General features: G+C 39.5%; 1 protein-coding gene across 1 annotated transcript; it reads left to right on the top strand.

The window, feature by feature from the left end:
* The first annotated feature begins 202 nt into the window (after positions 1-202).
* Positions 203-19,120, top strand: gfpt2 (glutamine-fructose-6-phosphate transaminase 2). The gene is made up of 19 exons (XM_088293356.1): positions 203-390; positions 3,474-3,581; positions 5,272-5,379; positions 5,453-5,578; positions 5,812-5,870; positions 6,725-6,859; positions 8,393-8,454; positions 10,860-10,939; positions 12,530-12,641; positions 12,807-12,970; positions 13,450-13,545; positions 13,635-13,732; positions 13,813-13,933; positions 14,022-14,179; positions 14,265-14,379; positions 15,467-15,594; positions 16,135-16,302; positions 17,002-17,163; positions 17,905-19,120. Exons 1-19 carry the CDS (start codon positions 384-386, stop codon positions 17,947-17,949), a joined length of 2,052 nt encoding a protein of 683 aa, XP_088149482.1. The 5' UTR covers positions 203-383; the 3' UTR covers positions 17,950-19,120.
* The last annotated feature ends 762 nt before the right edge of the window (positions 19,121-19,882 follow it).

Raw genomic sequence — 19,882 nt, 5'->3', positions numbered from 1 at the left:
GTGTGTCAACGAGTAACCAAACAATTATTAATTTTATATTACAGCAATGATGATTATGATAATGATGAGGATTGTACGTAGTAGCAATAGTATTAGTAGTGACATCTCAGCTGTTAAAACTGAGCCGATAACACGTGACTAATGTCTCCCCAGGTAAACCGAAGTGTCTGACGATGTGACAGATGCTGATTCAAGACGAAGGAGGCGCCTAACAAGGGCGGGGACGGCCGCAGTCTCTCTAAGAAAGACACCGTTTAAATGCTCACTGCCAGCGTGCCTTACACACACTTAAAGCGAGAGAAGCATCACCATCCTCACGCCCATTGAATATAAACATCCTTTTTTTTTTTAAACTTAAAAGAAGAACTTTCAAAGCTTGAGCCATGTGCGGTAAGTGTTGCATTTTCCCCCTCTGACTTCAGTTCATTCTACGTTTTCTTGGAGTTGTGGCGTTTTAAGCCCACGATTTGCAGTTCAGGGGCTTAATTTGACATCAACTTGTGAATGTGTATTGATGTGACTTGAACGTCTTTATCGCCAAGACGTTCGGGTAGAAGAAGGGTTGTTAAAGTAGAGACGTTTATTTATTTATTTTCTAGTGCTACGTGTCGTGTTCCCCCCTCCGCCACCAGGCTTCTTATAGCAGTCATGACAGCTTCGCCGCAGATACAATATAGAGCAATGTTTACATTGCATAACAATTTGGGAATACGTTGCAAAGCGATGCAGAGTGTTACGCATTGTGTTCACTTTGGAGCACGACGACGTTTACAACCTAAAGTCAATCGTTAACCAACTTTTTGCCCTTAGTCTTCAACACTACCTGCAGAACTGGCTGCTAAAACACTGCTTGCTATGTCCACCTTCCATATAGGCAGCTGTGTGTGTGTGTGTGTGTGGGCGTGATTGTAACATTCCGGCCGGACGTACACGCACGCACACACAGACAAGGGTCTGTTTATGGAAACCACAGCCAATTTTATACATTTTATACAAATACAATAAGACATGAGAGCCAACACATTAGATTCGATTTTAGGTGTGGACATCATTTAATTTGGCCCGCCAAAGCAAATACAGTGTGTCAACTTTCTCTTTTTTTTTTTTTTTTTGCTACTTGGATTTGTCTTTTGGAAGAAAATCTGAAATGCAAATGCAAATGAGCTCAAATTAAATGTATTGTTAATAATATACAGGGAGACAAGAGAGGGGGAATTGTGTACAGTATACAAAATAATGTGATTAGGATAATCTCATCATATTATACATGTATATTTTTTCTGTCGAAACTCTATCCAAATGAAACTAAGATGTGGCCCACAAATTGTGGCAGAGCTAGACTTTTATCCTTGGGGTGGCCAAGGCTTTTTCAGGGGGTCCACAGACTTTAACATTAAATTATTTTCTTGACTTATCAATTGCAATCAGAGTGGCTTATGTTTAAACGTACATTCTAAGCACACAGGAGATGGGATTTAGTTAGAAATTTCAGTTTATTAACAAAGGTGATAATGGAAAACAATTTGGCAACAATTTTTCAATAATGCATTAGTAATAACAATTTTTTACACAAATTGTGAAAATGCACCAACACATTCATACTTAAGGATCCAGAAGCTAGACAATAACTGCAACTAACCAGCAAGTTTCAGGCAATTTGACCTACCACCGGGTCCTCTCGGCTGAGCGAAATTGGTACTGGGGACAGCTGAATCTGGGTCTGGCTCTTGTTGCTCATCGACAGCCTCATCCTCAGAGGCCTCTGCATCCTCCTTCGGTGGAACTACTATATAGTGTAATCTAAATAATACAATACAATAAATTTATTTATATAGTGCATTTCACAACAGCTGGAGCTGTGCAACTACCATTAAACAACAACACTAATCAATAACCAACATTTCAAAATACCTCAACTTAATTACTGAACTGAGCATGTGACAGTTTCTGTCTATGCTCTGACCCGGTGATGATGGGCTGAGCTGTATTGTGCATTGTCTCGCCGGACTAGTCCCAGTACAATCAGATTTCAGGGGGGTTCCAGTGCTACCCCGCCCTCCCCTCTGGCTCCGCCAGTGCCCAGAATAAATGACGATTAGTTCCAATTAGTTCAACACCCCTTTCTAAAACAGACCACTTGTAGGGCGCAGAGAATATGTTTAAAATGGCCCAGTTTCCCAGAGTAATAATAAAATCACATCCGTTAGGTCTCTACAAAGGACGTACTAACAAAGCAAATTGTTTTGTTCCTGCTCCTTTTTAAAAGTTAATAATCCCTGACAGAGATAATTAACACCTCTTTGATAGTGTCGATCCAAACTGACCACAAAAATATGATACATCTTGATAAAGGTTTATGCAACTCTTAGCTTTTGATCTCATCCTAATAGATTATTAAGTGTGGATATTCACCATACACATATTCCAAATCCTCTATGCATTCATTCAGTTGCATGTGCTAACATGTGTTGCCATAGCCAGAAGTAGTCATTTGGTAGCCCAGTCATGGGGCCTTCCGCATCTGCCAATAGCATTGCCAAAAAAAAATGCTTCTTCATCGATTTGTTACTAATTAAATAACCATTTGAATATGTTCCTCTTCCTGATGTATGGCGAACAATATTTATCACCAAATTGATTTTAAATATAAATGTCTATAGTCAACTAAAACATATGAATTTGAGAAAATCTTTCTCGATCATTTAGGTAGATAAAGTCCTTAATATTCTTCTTGGGTTCTCCTCGGCTGATATTGGCACTGACAGCTTTGCTTTTGGTTCCGCATATTTATTACTGTGAACAAGGTTTCTGCCCCACATTATCGGGAAAATGTGGCTTGTGTCATATGCATGCGATAAGGTTGATATGGAAATTTATGCTTTCATCTGATTGTGATGAATCATTACAAACACTTAGTAAGTTATTACAATTATTTAGCTCAAACTACATTGAGCCTGCTTATTTTGCCACATGAAAAAAATATTGCTTTTGTTAGATCACATAAATGATTGAACACCCATATATCGCACATTGCATTTTTTTCCCAATAACGAGCACCCTCATTTGGAGGTTTTGATTAAAATAAATATTTGCTTTCCTCCCGCCCTGTACTGTTTTCCGCTCCAAACCCCTTTTCCTACTCACCGCTGTGGCAAAACGTGCATTTTGTTGCTGTTTTCTTGGCTAAAGTCTGCTCATGCATAGTGGGCTGAAGTAGTCCATTTCATGAAAAGGGAGTTGGAAGCATCAAAACAGTTTTAGAGTAAACATTTAAAACTATAAAACAATTACATTGAAGTGGAAAAAAACTTTTATTCATCAATATTTATGAGGCATTTGGGCACCTTCAAATTATCGAAGCCCCAGACCTCCCATCCACCCCTGGCTTCACTATGTAACTCCTCTTTCAATGAGATTATTGACAGAGCTCCAAAATAGTTCAGGTTAACGTTGCTTCTTTCTGTGCCCTAAAGGGATTTTTGCTTACCTAAACCATCAAGTGCCTCGCACAAGGAAGGAGATATTTGAGACACTCGTGAAGGGACTGCAGAGACTTGAGTACAGAGGCTACGATTCAGCAGGTAAGACGGCTGAGACACACACACACACACACACACCCCAACAAACGCGCTACACATGCTGGAGGCATATATATCCTACCATTCAAAGCCAGAGGAACACGATGTAAAGTATATACAAATTCAGATAAAAAAAGAAAGCAATAAAAGGACAAGACTCTCTGCCACAGTCTTGTATGTGACAGTGAGAGGCACCAGAGGATACATATTTCCGCAGAAATATACATACACTCGCAGTCCAACTCCACGTAGAATCTTCACCGAATGAACCCCGTAAGGCCATTTTTAGATTTCAAGGTAACCAACTTCCCAGGCTTAAAAAGGAATAAGTATGTTGCCAAGCTGATTAGAATACCACACCCATGGCAAGTTATTATACTCCCTAAAGGTGCGATGGCTCATTGCCACTCCCATTTGGTTTGCTGTCAGACTAAACAAAGAATTACAGGTATGTGGTGCATGTAAAACAACCACATAGCATTGCTTCAGATATGACCATTTGGCTTACAAACAAACGAAAGCCATGGGCAGCATAGCTAATCTCATCCGTGTTGCATATTTCAACACAAATCGTGGGCATATATTCTTTTTCATCTGCGACGAACGACTAATATTACTACAGCTTACACAATTGGCGTGTCTTTCTGTTTTACACACCAGAAAAAGCAGCTTAATTCAATTGAATTGGAACGAAAATGTGGCAAAAACCTTTTACTGAGTTATGTGCATGGGAAGAATTAAGCTTGTATCTCAAGGCACTATTGTAAGTGGAATTTGAAATTTTAGGAGAACTGCGGCCATCATGCAATCAGAACATGGTAGTTTGCGAGTGACTGACAATGAGTTCAGTGGTTAGCATGTATCTGATAGGATTGGCAAGTTAGAATTTTTTTATTTCTGGGTGGAGATGACGTTGTTTCCTTGATGTTGCACCAACACTCTTCAGTTGCTCACGCTGTAGTTCATAAACATGGATGCAGATGAAAGCAAATTAATTGCTGGAATGGTGGAATTTGTTGTCGATACCAATTTCATCTCTAATCTACAAGGCTTCCTTAGAGGAAAACCTATGGTATTCATAATCAAGGTTATTCATATTGCTTGGCCTGGGAGTGCTGATGTCTTTTTATTATCCTTATTCGCAAACATTCAATGCAAAAACTTCAGTACTTGACTTCCACTTGACTCGCAATGAGTAAGCATGAATATGATGACATTTGACGATCTAAATTTTAAAGCACCCACCTCTTGTCATCTGGGTAATGATTATCATCAATTGTTATTAACGTACATAAAGGCAAGGGGACACGTGGCGCTGCAAATATGTTTGCTGATCCTATTTGAGCAGGATGAAGCCGAGGTCATCTTACAGCTGTTTCGCAAGCACTGCACACATTCAATGAGGGATTGTTTTTTTTCAGCCAGTCAAGTCAATTTCTATGAAGTATTATACGGTATGTAATTGACTATGTACAATTACAGCCCGTGCCTTTTGACTGCCCTCATAATTTACTAGGGATGTGATACTTTTACTCTCTCGCCATACTTTGCTGTACAGCCCGTTAAATGTATTTAACGCGTTTAATACCATCGACGGATAAATACGTCAAAGACGTCTTCTCTCCCCCCCCCCCCCCCCCCCCCCGGCTGGTAGTGAATGAGTTAATGAATGTTAACTAATGTTTGTGCAAAGGCGTTGCTGTGGATGGAAAAACCAAGGAAAGCTCCGACATCAATGGCAAAAGCATCTGTTTGATAAAGAAGAGAGGAAAGGTCAAGGCTTTGGAAGAGGAGCTTCACAGTAGGTTCATGTCAATTCATGTCAAAGTGTTGCGGCAGCACAAATTTGATTAGTTATCTGATGGCTTCTCCAGAGAAAGACTCCCTGGACATGGAAGAGGAACTGTGTACACACTTTGGCCTCGCTCACACTCGCTGGGCCACACACGGAGAGCCAAGCGCGCTCAACAGCCACCCTCATCGCTCTGACAATGATAATGGTAAATTAAGAAAAAAAATGTTCATGTAGTGTATATACCGTATGCTACCACACTCTCTATTGTTGTAGTCATGGTGCATTGTTTACTATAAGTGTGCCGAAATTCAAAGGTATGATAGCCTTGCAAGGGAACAAACTGTATCATCATCTATCCATCAGTGTAGTTGATTTTATCAAAACACTTCTCAGATTAGACATGGTCGCTAAATTTTTCCATCTCAATCTTGCCACCAGAGTTTGTCGTAATCCATAACGGTATCATCACCAACTACAAGGAGCTGAAGGCCTACTTGGTAAGTAAATATTGTATGGTAGCATATTTAAGATTTGGACATCTCCCATTGATGCACATTGGCCCATTATTTCCAAGATCTAACTTGCTGTAATCAGACTTCTAGCAACAATTAAGACATGTTGTGTGATTTGGTACAGTGCTGCCCTTTAGGGTATTAGTTACATGTATTTCATAAAATTCTAAATGAGTTTTTGCTAAATGTTAATAAAGTCATAAAGTAGGCATAAATCACAACCATTGCAACTCTATTTTATTTTTATTAAGTATAATTTGTTTGCCCTGTGATTGGCTGGCAACTAGTTCAGGGTGTTCCCCGTCAACTGCCCAAAGACAGTTGGGATGGGCTCCAGCACCCCCCCGCGACCCTTGTGAAGATAAATGGAGAAGATAATGGATGGATAACTGTAATCTAGTGTAACTTGGCATTTTCAATGTTTAGTTCATCAATTAATTCAATGGCTGTCCTTGTGGAACCTTTTTAAATATTAAAGGCTCTATTTTCATGGACAGTGCACCCGCGCCCTGCCACAAATCCTAGCGCATCCAGATTTTTATATCAGTGCAAGGCTCGGAGTGACAATGTGGTGGGAAAAAGTCGAGCCAAACCTTGTGCCACACCATGTCTGAATGGTCAGGCAGGGTACGAAAGTGACGCATTTCATTCTTTAATATGTGACCAGGCTCTGAATCATTGAAAGTTACGCCACACAGGATTTACACTGGGCGTGAAAATAAGAGTCCTTAATGTCATTCTCATGGTGACTAGTAAATAATATACTGTATGCTTGCAGTAAAAAGAATAAATAATTTATATGCTCTTTATCCTTATATCATGCCTCTTAACATCCACAGATCAGCAAGGGATATACGTTTGAATCCGAGACAGACACAGAGGTGATCCCAAAGTTGATCAAATATGTTTACGACAATTGGGAGTATGACAGCATCAGCTTCTCCACGCTGGTGGAGAGGGTCATTAAGCAGCTGGTGAGTGGCATTTACTTCATTGTTGTCGTTATCTCCTTTGTATTTGGTGTGTGAGGTGGACATTTTTATTAGCTTTCTGTTTACACACCCACAAGTGACTAGGAGGAGCTGGCAGGCAAATGATTCAGGATTACCTCTAATACTCACTAATCAAATGCACAATTGAATTGTGTTTAACATGACATTCACAAATGAAACGCTCTCACACACTAGTGAAATGTTTTTATAGACATAAGTGAAAAGCACTTACATTTATGTGAAATGCGCTCATTCGTTCTACTGCAATGCATACTTGAATGTATTATGAGGTCATTTTCGTAAGGATTTTGGCGATATATGAGCTTTTCATTAATATAAGAGTGTTTCACTTGCGGGTAAGAGGCTAAAAATCTTTTTACTAAAATGCGCTCAACACTGTAATATACTGGAGTAGTGTGAATGAGAGCATTTTACTACATGTGTTAGAGTGTTCACTTGTTTCTGTTGAGAGGTTTTGACAAGTAAGTCAGCAAAAACAAAAGTTGTGTTTAAGACCATTTGAGTGGTGTGTGTGAGAGCCTTTTGCTAGTTTATGAAAGTGTTTTACTAGATTTGAATTTTTTACTAACCAGTTCAGGGTGTACCCCACCTACTGCTCCAGCGCCCCCCGTGACCCTTGTGAGGACGAGCGGTACAGTAATTAATGGATGAATTTTTCACTAGTGCATTTGAGTGAGTTTCACTAGTGTGTATATGAGTGTTTTAGTCGGGGTGAGAAAAAATTTAATGTGAGCAAAAATAACATTCAGTTGTTCATGTGCAAGTGGTTCAGTCATGTATGGGGGTGTTTCTCAAGTTTCTGTAATTGTGTGTGTGAGAGTGTTTCAAAAGTGTGTGAGAGGTAATCCTGAATTATGGCCCCTTATATGTGATGTCACAGTGTCGCTAGGTTTCATGAAGTGTGTTTTTGTTTGGCTGCGCACATTAGTCAGTCTACCGTACCTTTCAATTTCCTGCCTGTTTAAAACACAGTGGACCATCACTAAATGGTCTCCGTGGCAACCGCACTGAAAGCGTCATGAATAACATCGTCATCTGCTGTAGATGATTTGGTAGATCAAGAGTTTGTTTTCCACTGCGTGAGTTTTGGGTGTGAGCGGCTTGCCGGTCTTCTGTGTAGCTGTGTTTTTTGGAGTAATGGGAACCAGACAGTTCAACCCCGCAGTCTGCCATATGACCACGACAAAACATAGCGTCCCCGCCCCTCGCTGTCAAAACCACACATACGCGCAAACTCAGCCAGCTCGACGTCTATCCACCAAAGCGCTTTCGAAACACAGCAGATGTTACACAATAGAAGTCCCAGTTCTCTTTTACCCCCAACAAAGACCCCACCCACTCTTTCCCATAATTTTGATATAACTCTCGCGGGGAAACATTTTGGGGTTCACTCTGGCTAATCTGGGAATACTCATAGAAAACTATTACTTCTGTCTTGATTATAAATGAAAACGTTAAGGTAAACGCTTGAGTTTTCTCTTCTTTTTGTCACAGGAAGGGGCCTTTGCTCTGGTTTTTAAAAGTCGCCATTTCCATGGAGAGGCCGTGGTTGCCAGGTTAGTTTTCACACTAACAAAAGCCCACTCTTGACATTTCACTGTGTGGTCTTGAACATGTGGTCCAGCGGATACGCAAGTTTGAAATGAGCCATCCCTGTGAAGCAATCGTCAAGATGATTCATCGTTGCCCTCTCATGTAGTTGGCTACAATTATGTGAGATGGGTGTTTTGTGCTTCGTATTTTTTTTATGTACTGTTTCTAATTGCGCAAAAGCTTGTAAAAGCACATCCGATCACTTGTGTCATTCCCTTAAAACCGTGACATTTCTTCTTCAGCTGGGCTTGGCCTATTTCATGTGGGCCTTCGACCTTCTTCCCGCGCCTGAGCCCGGCCTCCCTTCCTTGCTCCTGAGCTTTGCTCCGTCCTCCCTCCTGGGCCTGGCTGCTCTTCTCTCTCCTTTTGGTCTCGTCATCTCGTCTACGCCTGAGCTCCTTCTTTCTTTGGCTCTGGTTTGCTGGCTATCTGCTGGCGACTGTGACTCATTATCGGACCGTTTCCTGTTCAGATCTTGCCAGCACGACTCCTGGTTTATCACTCCTTAAGTTTTATTTGACTTTATATATTTCCTGCTTTATAGATCAGGGAAAGGCAAATGACTTAATGAGCAAACGGGAATTCGTAAAAAAGAGGGTGCAGAAGCATGTAAAAATGCCTAAAGTTACGTAGACGATAGACACCGCTATGACCGTAAACCTGCAACAAAAGTCTTATCATCCAATTCATCTACTGTTCTTCTGTAGTTGTGTAACTAACCTCCAGTCACATTGTCCTAAAGTCATTAACATGATACAAACTACTTCCAGTGGGATATTTGCACAATAGCTAGGAATGAATGTGCTATGCTATGATGTATTCATCATTTCCAATCCTTTTTTTGAATATGTCGTGGAAACAAAAAGCAGTCCTTGGGCTGTAATCTTGTTACCACAGAAAAGCACCTTATTTTTGATACTATCATACTAAACGTTAGCAGGTTCGAATTTATTTTTTTTATGAGGCCACAGGTTTTTTGCCCGCTAACTGAGCCTGTTGCCTATGATTGGTTGTTTTTCCTCAGTAGCGGTGGTTTCTTTTATATCAAAGAGGCACAGCAATGGGGCAGAGATGGCTGATTTTTTTCTTCTGCAGATCATTTTTTGAAGGAGTCAAGTCATACTGACCGAACAAATGTGAAAAACATTTTATTTGAATTCAAAACTCACTTTAATGCATTTTCTTCTTTTTTAACATTTTAGCTTATCAATGGCGTCCATGCGTCATCGGATTAGTCCAAGTTACATCATCATCATTACAATCAAGTTCAGATGAAACCACCCTTTGTGAAACCACCCGTGGTTAGTTTTTATGAGTACTCCTCTTATCGTTTAACAACATGAAGACCATCTCTGTTTTTCAATGCACTTAGCAGTGCAAGCTTTTACTTTCCACTTCCCAAACACAACAATTCTGTGTCTTAATACTGGACTTGGAAAATGAAGCAGCTATAGGCAGTAATGATGTCATCCCAATGTTTACATGGTGTCCAGGGAATTTCTATGGCGGGCTATATTGTATTTCCGGTGTTTGTTCTCTCATTTCTTTGTTTGGCATATCTCACTTTACTCACATCATAGAATTCCAATTTTAGTGTACACAAATATGATTAACAGCGAGTTTCAATGAAAGAATGCTTGTATACTGATACTGGGCTGCTCAAGGAAAATCGGTTTCCATGACTTTTCAGCTTCTCTTCTTTTGACTTTTATCTTATTCTATTGTTATCCCACTGTCTCTCTTTCTACTAACACATCTCACTTTTCTCTCGTCCATTTGCTTCTGCTCTTTTTCCTGTCTTTTCCCTCCCTCAGGGTAAATATTGTACTGGATAGCGACCACATGTTTCTGCCCCACACCCCTTAAAACAACCAGTGGCCTTGCGTCACTGGAGCCGAACCCCAGAGAAATCTTAACTGGAGAGAAAAGAGAGATCCGGCCATACAAATAAAGTACGTGCTAAGGAGAGGCCTTAAGTATTTCTCCCTTAATCACTTAGTTGGCATGAAGAGGTTTGATTTAAACCTTTTGTTTGAAGTCAGGTGTAAAAAAAAAAACTTTGAATGTTGCTGCACCTTTGTTACCTCCACAGCCAATCAGACTCGACTGAAGGTAGTCGGTAATAAAATCTGTGCGCTATTGATACAGAACTACATTGTTTGAAATATTTTTGGCAGGAATGAGGTATTATGTAATCGTGAGACTAGCTTCTTGTGAAGATGAATACAAATTTAAGAGCATTGCGAGAGTGCATCAGCATCCCATCCAAAACGTAAATTGTTCTAATTTTATCAACCTAAAACGATATTGTGAATCAGTCAAAATATACATAAACTTATCATTTCTCCCACCTCCTCAATGTGATCAGGAGAGGAAGTCCATTGCTCATTGGCGTACGAAGCGAACACGAGCTGTCAACCGAGCACATTCCTGTCCAGTACAAGGGTGGTAAGTAGGCTTCCTCGCTTTGACTACCTTACAATCGACTCAGTTAGACACTCACTGGCCATTTCCTCAAATATACCTTGTTAAAAATAAAAAAAATGCCACGCATTATTTGGTGGAATGAATGAAATGCTTTGAAGGTACAATATTCATTTGTTTATGTAAATAAAATAAATTATGAATAAGGGTCTCTCTAAATTGCCCCTAGGTGTGAGCGTGAGCGCGGATGGTTGTTGGTCTGTGTGCCCTGCGATTGGCTGGATGATAGCTGGGTTAGGCTCCAGCACCCCCTGCGACCTTCGTGAGAAGTGGTACAGATAATGGTTGGATGGATGAATAAGGGTTACTTGAGGACAAATGTGTTGTTATGAACAACAAACTATTCAGAATCAGCCATCTTTGTTGCTCACATTCACCTCAACCGCTTCCCACGTTCCTCAAATGCAGCATTATCAGTACTCCAAATGTTGCGCATATATATTATGCATAGTAGATATTGGTCGACAATATTTGAATTGTATTTTGATAGAGGAATACATATAATACAATATAATACCACTTTATTTATATAGCGCATTTCACAACAGCTGGCGCTGTAACTAAGCGCTTTCCATATAATAACGGACCTTTAATTGAATTACTGTTGAGGCTTTATTGTGGCACTATTCTCATGCTATGCAAAAACATTTTTGTCCGCTTAATAGAAGACTCTACATTGTGAGCGGTTTTGTGTCCTGTGACTGACAGCTGGTGCACAGGATATATGTTATTGCTGCAGAGTATGAATAACATTCCCTGTAAATTTGACTTTGTCAACATTGTTGGTTGCAACCACTGTTTGTCAAACGCACATTAGCTCTTCTGGCAGAGGCTGTCTTTTGGATGGAATCTCTCTGTGAATTTGGGCTGCTATTGAACAATAACGCATTGCAAAAGCTTCTTAGAAAACACTTTCTTCTGAACATCTGTGACCTGCCAAGTATTTCAGGGAAGCCTCTCTGGGAGAACTTTTCAGAAGCCGCCTGCGAAGTGTGTTTATTGGTGTAAGTGCATCAAGCAAAATGATTTCTGAGCGACTAACAACATATATACATATATAGCCTTGATTATTTTTTATTTCCCTTTTCATTTGCCGGCTTTGTCTGCTGTCTTTGCTATCTTTCCATGAACAATTTATGGGTTCTCAAAGGAACGAGTGACACCAGTCCAAAGTGCAATGAGAATTAATGTTGCTGTCACGGGTGGGGACAAAGCAAGGCTTGGTGTGTCAATTACAGTTGTAAAGAAACTCTTAGTGCCTCTTGCCCTCTATTTCAAATATCTATGACAAACTGCACCGACTACTCCCAGTTATCACACACCTAAATCTCGTTTTCCTTTGTTTTTTTCTTTGTGATGACGCCCTCTAAGAAAAATCTCAAGACTGAAAAAGGATCATTCATTCTTATTTATCAAAAGCCGCTTTGATTATTATACCATGAAATAACAACAAAGCATTTTCATCAGAGAGTTTGGGGGAGAATTTGTCATGTCCATATATGTTTTAGGGGCTCATTGAGGTGACCCTAAGATCTCTGATTTCTGACCCCACAGCTCTCATAAAGGAGGACATCCATGAAATGAACAACCATAACCGCCCTGGTGGTACTATTAACTCTGTAGGGGATGGCAGAGCAGTGGAGTATTACTTTGCCTCTGACGCCAGGTGAGAATTCCACTAAGTGAGAAACGTAATGCTAAACAACGGCAATGTGACTTCTTGTCTTGCTTCCGTATTTCTAATTTTTGCAGTATGAATGCGACCTAAATTAAATCACCAGTTTTTGTTTCTTGACTTATGTGAACACTTTTCCCCCCTTTTCACTCTCAGCGCCATTATTGAACACACCAACAAGGTGTTGTACCTGGAGGATGATGACATTGCCGTGGTGAGAGAAGGGAAACTTTCCATCCACAGGATGAACCGGCAGGCCGGTGAAGATCCTGTACGGGCCATCCAAACCCTGAAAATGGAGATCCAACAGATAATGAAAGGTCTGATATATGAAAGCCCAAAATTTAAGAACAGATTTAAAATAAGCGTACATGAATTAATAGCAGAAAACAACTACAGGAAATTTCACAGCACTTGCTCTCCCTCTGCTGGCTGAAAGCAGTCGACAACAAGTATTGTTTTTTGATAAGTGAAAATGGATGGATTGAAAGTACAATATTTTTTAAAGAATAGAATAGAATAATTGATTGGCCCTGCAATATACTAAGTGTAAATTATAACAAATTGTGATGGACTCCTTAATTTACATTACAGGATTATTAGATAGCGAAAATCTGTATTAATTGCAAAATCAAAGAAGAAACAATAGTGAATAGACATATACTGCAACAATAAGTAAAATCTTGACATTTAAAAGGACAAATTTAACAACTATACCACTATGCCATATTTACATGCCCAGTGCTTGCAACTATGCTCGTGATATACGCATTCTAATGTAAGTGTTTTCCCCGTACAGGAAACTTTGATTCCTTCATGCAGAAAGAGATCTTTGAGCAGCCAGAGTCAGTGGTCAACACAATGAGAGGTCGCATTTGTTTTGACTCCAATACTGGTAACCATAAAATAATTTTAAATGCTACCTTTTTATTGGACCCATAATTGTGAGTATGTCACGCAACTGTCTCATGTAACTTTTTTTAGTGATTCTTGGAGGATTAAAGGACCACCTAAAAGAAATCAAGCGCTGCAGACGGCTAATCATGATTGGCTGTGGTACGAGTTTCCATGCTGCAGTTGCTGTAAGTTTAGCTTGAGAGACAAAGTTTGCATGTTTATGGTGAACGCGGTGCTCAGCCGACTTGCCCTCAAATATTTCCAGACCAGACAAATCCTGGAGGAACTAACAGAGCTGCCTGTCATGGTGGAGTTGGCAAGTGACTTCCTGGACCGCAACACACCTGTTTTCAGAGATGATGTCAGCTTCTTCATGAGCCAGTCAGGTGACAACATCCCCAATAATCCTAGACTTCATTTCTTCAATGTCTCCAAAGACATTTGAAAGTCTTAACTCTTTGCGCTACCCGTCAGGAGAGACCGCCGACACCCTAATGGCTTTGCGTTACTGCAAGGACAGAGGTGCCTTAACAGTGGGCATAACCAACACTGTGGGAAGCTCCATTTGCAGAGAAACTGACTGCGGAGTCCATATTAACGCTGGGCCTGAGATTGGAGTGGCTAGCACCAAGGTACGACTACCTCAGCTTCTTAAACTCAATCTTTGGTTCAGCAAATATAAATGTCATCCCCTCCCAAAAAATATGTGTGATCCAGGCTTACACCAGTCAGTTTGTGGCACTCACCATGTTTGGCCTCATGATGAGTGAGGACAGGCTCTCCCTACAGAATAGAAGACTGGAGATCATCAACGGCCTCAGACAGCTTCCTGGTAACAACACAACGCCCACCGACAGTACTGGACATTAGAATGCAGATTGCTGCTCCGGTTGAACTGCTGCTAATAAGAAAAGACAGTTATTTTTATTGCTCTGACCATTTTGGGGCAAGCAGAAATTTCTGCTCTTTGGGCTCTTAAAGGCAATATATGATTATAGAAACTAGTTGCGGGATGTGAATTTGGTACCTGGCCCTTCGGTGGAGATTTACCGTACCTAACTCAATCCACCTCTTCACACGCCGCAAATCAACACAGAAGGGCAAAAATGAGCATCCGGGACGGACAGACCATTCTGTCCCAGGGATGAAATGCCCTGCAAATCAACACAACTTTATTTATAAAGTACTATAAAAAGCAGTCACAGTTGAAACAAAGTGTACATTAATAAAATCCAAACATAAAACTAAAAACTAATAAATAGTAATAATGTCATTATTAATTCTAATTATTATTAGGGCTGTCAAAATTAAAGCATTAACTCAAGATTAATTGGAAAATGTTTGAACGCAATGGAATATTTGAACTCGGTTTTATTTACTTTGGAAATAATGTGCATATCTTGCAAAGCCAAATTCAAACACTGTATCATAATAGCTATGCTTCTTGAGCAAATCATCTCAGAACAAAACACTGTGCTGAAGTTACCACTGGGCCTTGCAAACCAACACTGCTTGAGTGTGGTGCTTGTGAGCAGAACTAAATGTACAAGTTTTGAGAATTGTTTCGAAGTAAAATGCCTGTAAAGATGACACCGCTTAGATCATATTAGAAATGCCTTTGATTTGAAATACACTTAATATTAGGTGATTTTACATTAATTACAAGATATTGTTCAAGTAAATACCTGTTACAAGCTTCACAATAAAATAGTAGATGAAAAAATGTAATTAATTGCAATTATTTAACTTTTTTTGCGATTAATTAGTTAATTGGAGGGAGCCTCCCAAGCCCTGTATGGAAAAGCAGAAGCCCCCAAAACAGTGAAAACACAAGAACACCACAATAGGAACAGAACTTAACTCATTCACTGACATTGAGTTTATTTTCACATCATCATGAGAACTCATTTGTGTCCTAGATCTGATAAAAAAGGTGCTGTCTCTGGATGAGAACATAAAGATTATTGCTGATGAGCTGTACCAGCAGCGGTCTCTTCTGGTCATGGGCCGTGGTTTCAATTATGCCACATGTCTAGAGGGGGCACTGGTAAGTTGCTTTTACCATCCCACTATCACAATAATTAATAATACATTTTAATGATAATACAATTATTTGTAATGCACTTTGCATTTCATGAATTTCAACATGCTATGGAGTAAACATGTTTAAAAAAAGAAAAGGAGGGCCTATCCTGCAGAAGACTTGTGAAGATAACGATAAAAGATAAAGATGTCCTTTATTAGTCCCACAATGGAGAAATTTGCAGTGTTACAGCAGCAAAGATATAGATCACACCGAGGCGGCAGTGTAATGTAGCCGTTAATGAATGTAATGTAATGAGGAGTGTCCACTGAACGCCAAAGGACCTCAGACTCCTTGTAAAAAGAGAAGTTTAAGATCTTGTTTAAAGTGAGATGCTCGGGTAGAGAGAGCGAGAAACAGAGGCAGACCCAGAGACAGAGATAGATATATAGTTATGTGGAACCTGTTAGTAAAGAACCATGTATACTGTAATGTGCCTTCTGCAGTTTTCCACTTTATTCTGGCTAGACTATTGAGTCGGTTTTATTTTGAATTTATCTACAGAAAATCAAAGAAATCACCTACATGCACTCGGAGGGCATATTGGCAGGCGAGTTGAAGCACGGACCTCTGGCGCTTATTGACAAACATATGCCAGTCATCATGATCATCATGAAGGATGCCTGCTACACCAAGTGCCAAAACGCCCTACAACAAGTCACTGCTAGATCGGTAGGTCCCGGGAAAAAATGCTCACAGTTAAATTGTCCGTTCCGGACGATAGTCAACTGTCAATTTATTGTAATGTGAAATGGTGAAATTATCCCCTGCCAGAGTGAAATTTGGTGTCAAACTGCCATTGGCAAATGTACCTGTTTACAAATTCTCAGGGTGAAAACTATCCTCAGTCATGTGCTGAAACAGTCATTACTTGCCGTTTTTGTGCTCTGGCCAAGAGACCTCTGGGATCTCGTTGTAAATTAACTAGTATGTTGAAGTGTGAGTTGTTTATTTTTAGTTTATTTTTCTGAGCGTTTCAAACCAATTTATAGAATTTCCATTCATTTCAATGGGAAAATAATTTGAAATACAAGTTAAGATACCACTAGAGCCCATTCCTATTTAAACAGCGCCATCTTCTGGTATATTAAAGCGTTACAGTACTTTTTTTTATCAAATAATAATAATAATGAACTGTGAATTGGCTGTATTTACTGTACTGTATTATTAGAGTGGAATGACTAAATAAAATACTTTTTAGGAGGTTCAGCAATGATTTAAATGAAGCCAATTATCTTAATTGAAGAACAACAAAAGGCTGACAATCTGAAAGAGCATTAAACTGCATGTCATAAGAGGGATACTAATCCCTACAACCAAGCACGTACTGCCGTTAATGATGTTCATGACTCTCCTCACCTTTTTATTCAGGGCAGGCCCATCATCCTGTGTTGCGAGGACGACACTGAGGTGACGATGAATGCTTATCGGACCATCGAGCTGCCGCGTACTGTCGACTGTCTGCAGGGCATCCTCAGTGTCATCCCACTGCAGCTACTGTCCTTCCACCTGGCAGTACTGCGGGGATATGATGTAAGTAAAACGTGTGGGCAACATACACTCAGCAACCTCAACATGCTTAGAATAGATATCTGACGTTCAACATACCATGACACATCTGACGTACCCACCGTAATTTCTCATATATGATTTTTTTTTTTTATACCCCCAAAAATCATCCAAAATCGAAGAAAAAAATCAAAGCATACTATGCATGTATACCTGGTAAATTATAATGTGGTTGTTTTAATATATATGTAATTTACTCATCCAGAACAGAGCATGACAAGGGGTGTCTTTGGCTATCCAAGTAATCGGCCAAAATCAGAAACCTATCTTACTCGATGTCGTGTTTTGGGTTCGGGTAAATGGTTTCTTCAAACTACAAACAGCCAAGTAAATGAACATTACAATTTTTACAGCACTTACTCACTTGCCCTCGGAACACATTTGCGCATATCCAGGTCTTTTTTTCCTCTCTTCATGTTGATAGGTCGACATTCCCAGCCAATGAAATGCATGGACACTGAATTTAGGTCATAAATTGCTCATTTCTCAACATATTTACATGAGACATACTTTTTTTGTGAATTCCAAAGCGTGTGCTATCCATATTCATGAAATACACGGACGACTTAGCCTTCTTACCTTAGTGTCACCGTAAGTGGATTATATTAGAGTGCGTGTTATGCTTAAGAAATGATGATGATAATAACTGATGCATATTGACAAACTGGACTGTTAATGATGGTAGATTATTTGGCATCTCTGCAGGTTGATTGCCCGAGAAACCTAGCCAAGTCTGTGACAGTGGAATGAACTCAAGACACGAAGCACAGGAGAGCAGAAAGGACGTTCATAGCGTTGCAGCGCAAATGTGCAATTCAAATTTTGGAATGTTTTTATGGCTATGTGTGTGTGCGCGTGTGCGCGCGCATGAGTGTGTATGTTTCTGCACGGGAGATGAGTAAACGAGACATGAAAAGGACAAGGTACCAAGAACTTTTTTTATTTTTTTGTTTTTACTTAAACAAATGTGAAGTTTAACAAAAACACTGATGAGGGAGCACCAGCCCAGTACTGTTGAGGCCTTGCATGGATCGCAACATACTGTGCCTTTGTCTTGTCGCTAGATGAGCCAAAAACACTTTGAAGAGGCTTAATTATCACATTAAATACTATCTAGAAGAAATTACAGTTGTGCAATATGATGACTAAATGTGCATTATGAAACTACGCAGTTGTGACTCAGCGGATTTTTTTTCCCCGTTTTGTTCTTTTACATTGTCTCTGGCTTAAACTACATCCAATGAAATGAATAGTAACTGAACTTAATTCCAAAGAGCTCCGAACGTATAGAAGTGTGATTCATATCTTCTGTATGCCGTACTGTACATGAATGCAGTTAGTGTACCTTCTGCACTTGAATATTTTTTTCAGCAGGGCCCACAAAAAAGCAAAGTACATTTCACATTCTGACTTGATCTTATCTTGTGTCATATTCCGCTTCATGTTTATTGTTGTTTTAGTTCAATTTTAAAAAAAAGATTTTGCTGCTGGTGTTTAACAGGATTGTTAGCGATTGCTAGTTTCATGCCATGATGATCGTAGCATGTTAACAACATAATTCAAAATATTCATAATCCACTCTGAATTTATTCCGCTATGTGCATCATTTTCATTACATTTGCAGTATGTAAGGATTCATCCAGAAAAAGCAACTGATTTATATGCCATGACTTTCAAAGTGTTTCTTTTTCAGCTTTTGAGCTGATTTGTATGGATTTATAACAAAATTAAGGTATTCTATATTTATCTGATTTATATTTTATGAACATAAAAAGGGTTTGATTATTATTTGGAACTGATTTTTTTGTCTGTTTTTACAGATATATCTGTGCTCTATCAATCACTACATAAAGTATTCTACCAAAAATGTGCATTTCATTTGCTCATTTCTGAAAATAAATGTGCTTAGACTTTGAAGTCATTTATCTATCTGTCTATCTATCTCTATCTCAATTTCCATCCATCCATCCATCCCCTTAAAAAGGTAACGTTGCTCAGTTTTGGAATGGTGCTGTATTTAAACCATATGTGTCAAACTCTAATCCTGGAGGGCTGCTTTCCGACATGGTTTCAATTTCTCCCAGCTGCAATACACCTGATTCAAATGATCAGCAAGCTTTGAAGAAGCCTAAGTATCCTGCTCATTTGAATCAGGTGTGTTGCAGTCGGGAGAGATACACAAATGCAGATACAGGAAAGTGGCCCTCTGGGGCTGGAGTTTTGACACCTGGGCATTAAGGGGACACTTGATCCTGCCGAGCATGCGCACTTGTATAATAGGTTTGCATGTAAAAATGACATCAATACTAAAGATATATACAGTATACAAAAAATGTATGCTGTACAACTGTTTTAATGCTTCTCAACAAGAATTCAAGCCTCAAAGCCACTTTAAAAGTTGGCAACTTAAATTGGCAAACACTCCATCCTAGCTTCATTGTAATTAGGGAGCATGCATGCATCTAACTTTAGAAGCGGTTTTAAGCACTGCACTTACTGTACTTCAAAGTCTGTGGACTAATTTCCCGCTAATTTATATTACACCCTATGCTTCAGGTCCAGCTGATGTGAAATGCGCTATATAAAGTTGTATTGTATTGTTAAACCCTACCCCTGTATTGTCAATATCAAAATGTTTTGAAATATTTATTGTTAAATATTTACAACTCAACACTTAACCATT

This window comes from Idiotropiscis lumnitzeri, chromosome 4 (assembly GCF_059441095.1).
Source record: "Idiotropiscis lumnitzeri isolate Australia: NSW breed Sydney's pygmy pipehorse chromosome 4, RoL_Ilum_1.0, whole genome shotgun sequence".
NCBI classification, from domain to species: Eukaryota; Metazoa; Chordata; class Actinopteri; order Syngnathiformes; family Syngnathidae; genus Idiotropiscis; species Idiotropiscis lumnitzeri.
The sequence above is the reverse complement of the archived record's forward strand: the minus strand, read 5'-3'. Positions and strand labels throughout refer to the sequence as shown.

What these genes read in the sequence shown, in the direction of transcription:
- gfpt2 (XM_088293356.1), top strand. An exon ending in GGAGAGGCCGTGGTTGCCAG is followed by an intron (nt 8,455 to 10,859) that starts GTTAGTTTTCAC and finishes CAATGTGATCAG; the next exon opens with GAGAGGAAGTCCATTGCTCA. An exon ending in TACTTTGCCTCTGACGCCAG is followed by an intron (nt 12,642 to 12,806) that starts GTGAGAATTCCA and finishes TTTCACTCTCAG; the next exon opens with CGCCATTATTGAACACACCA.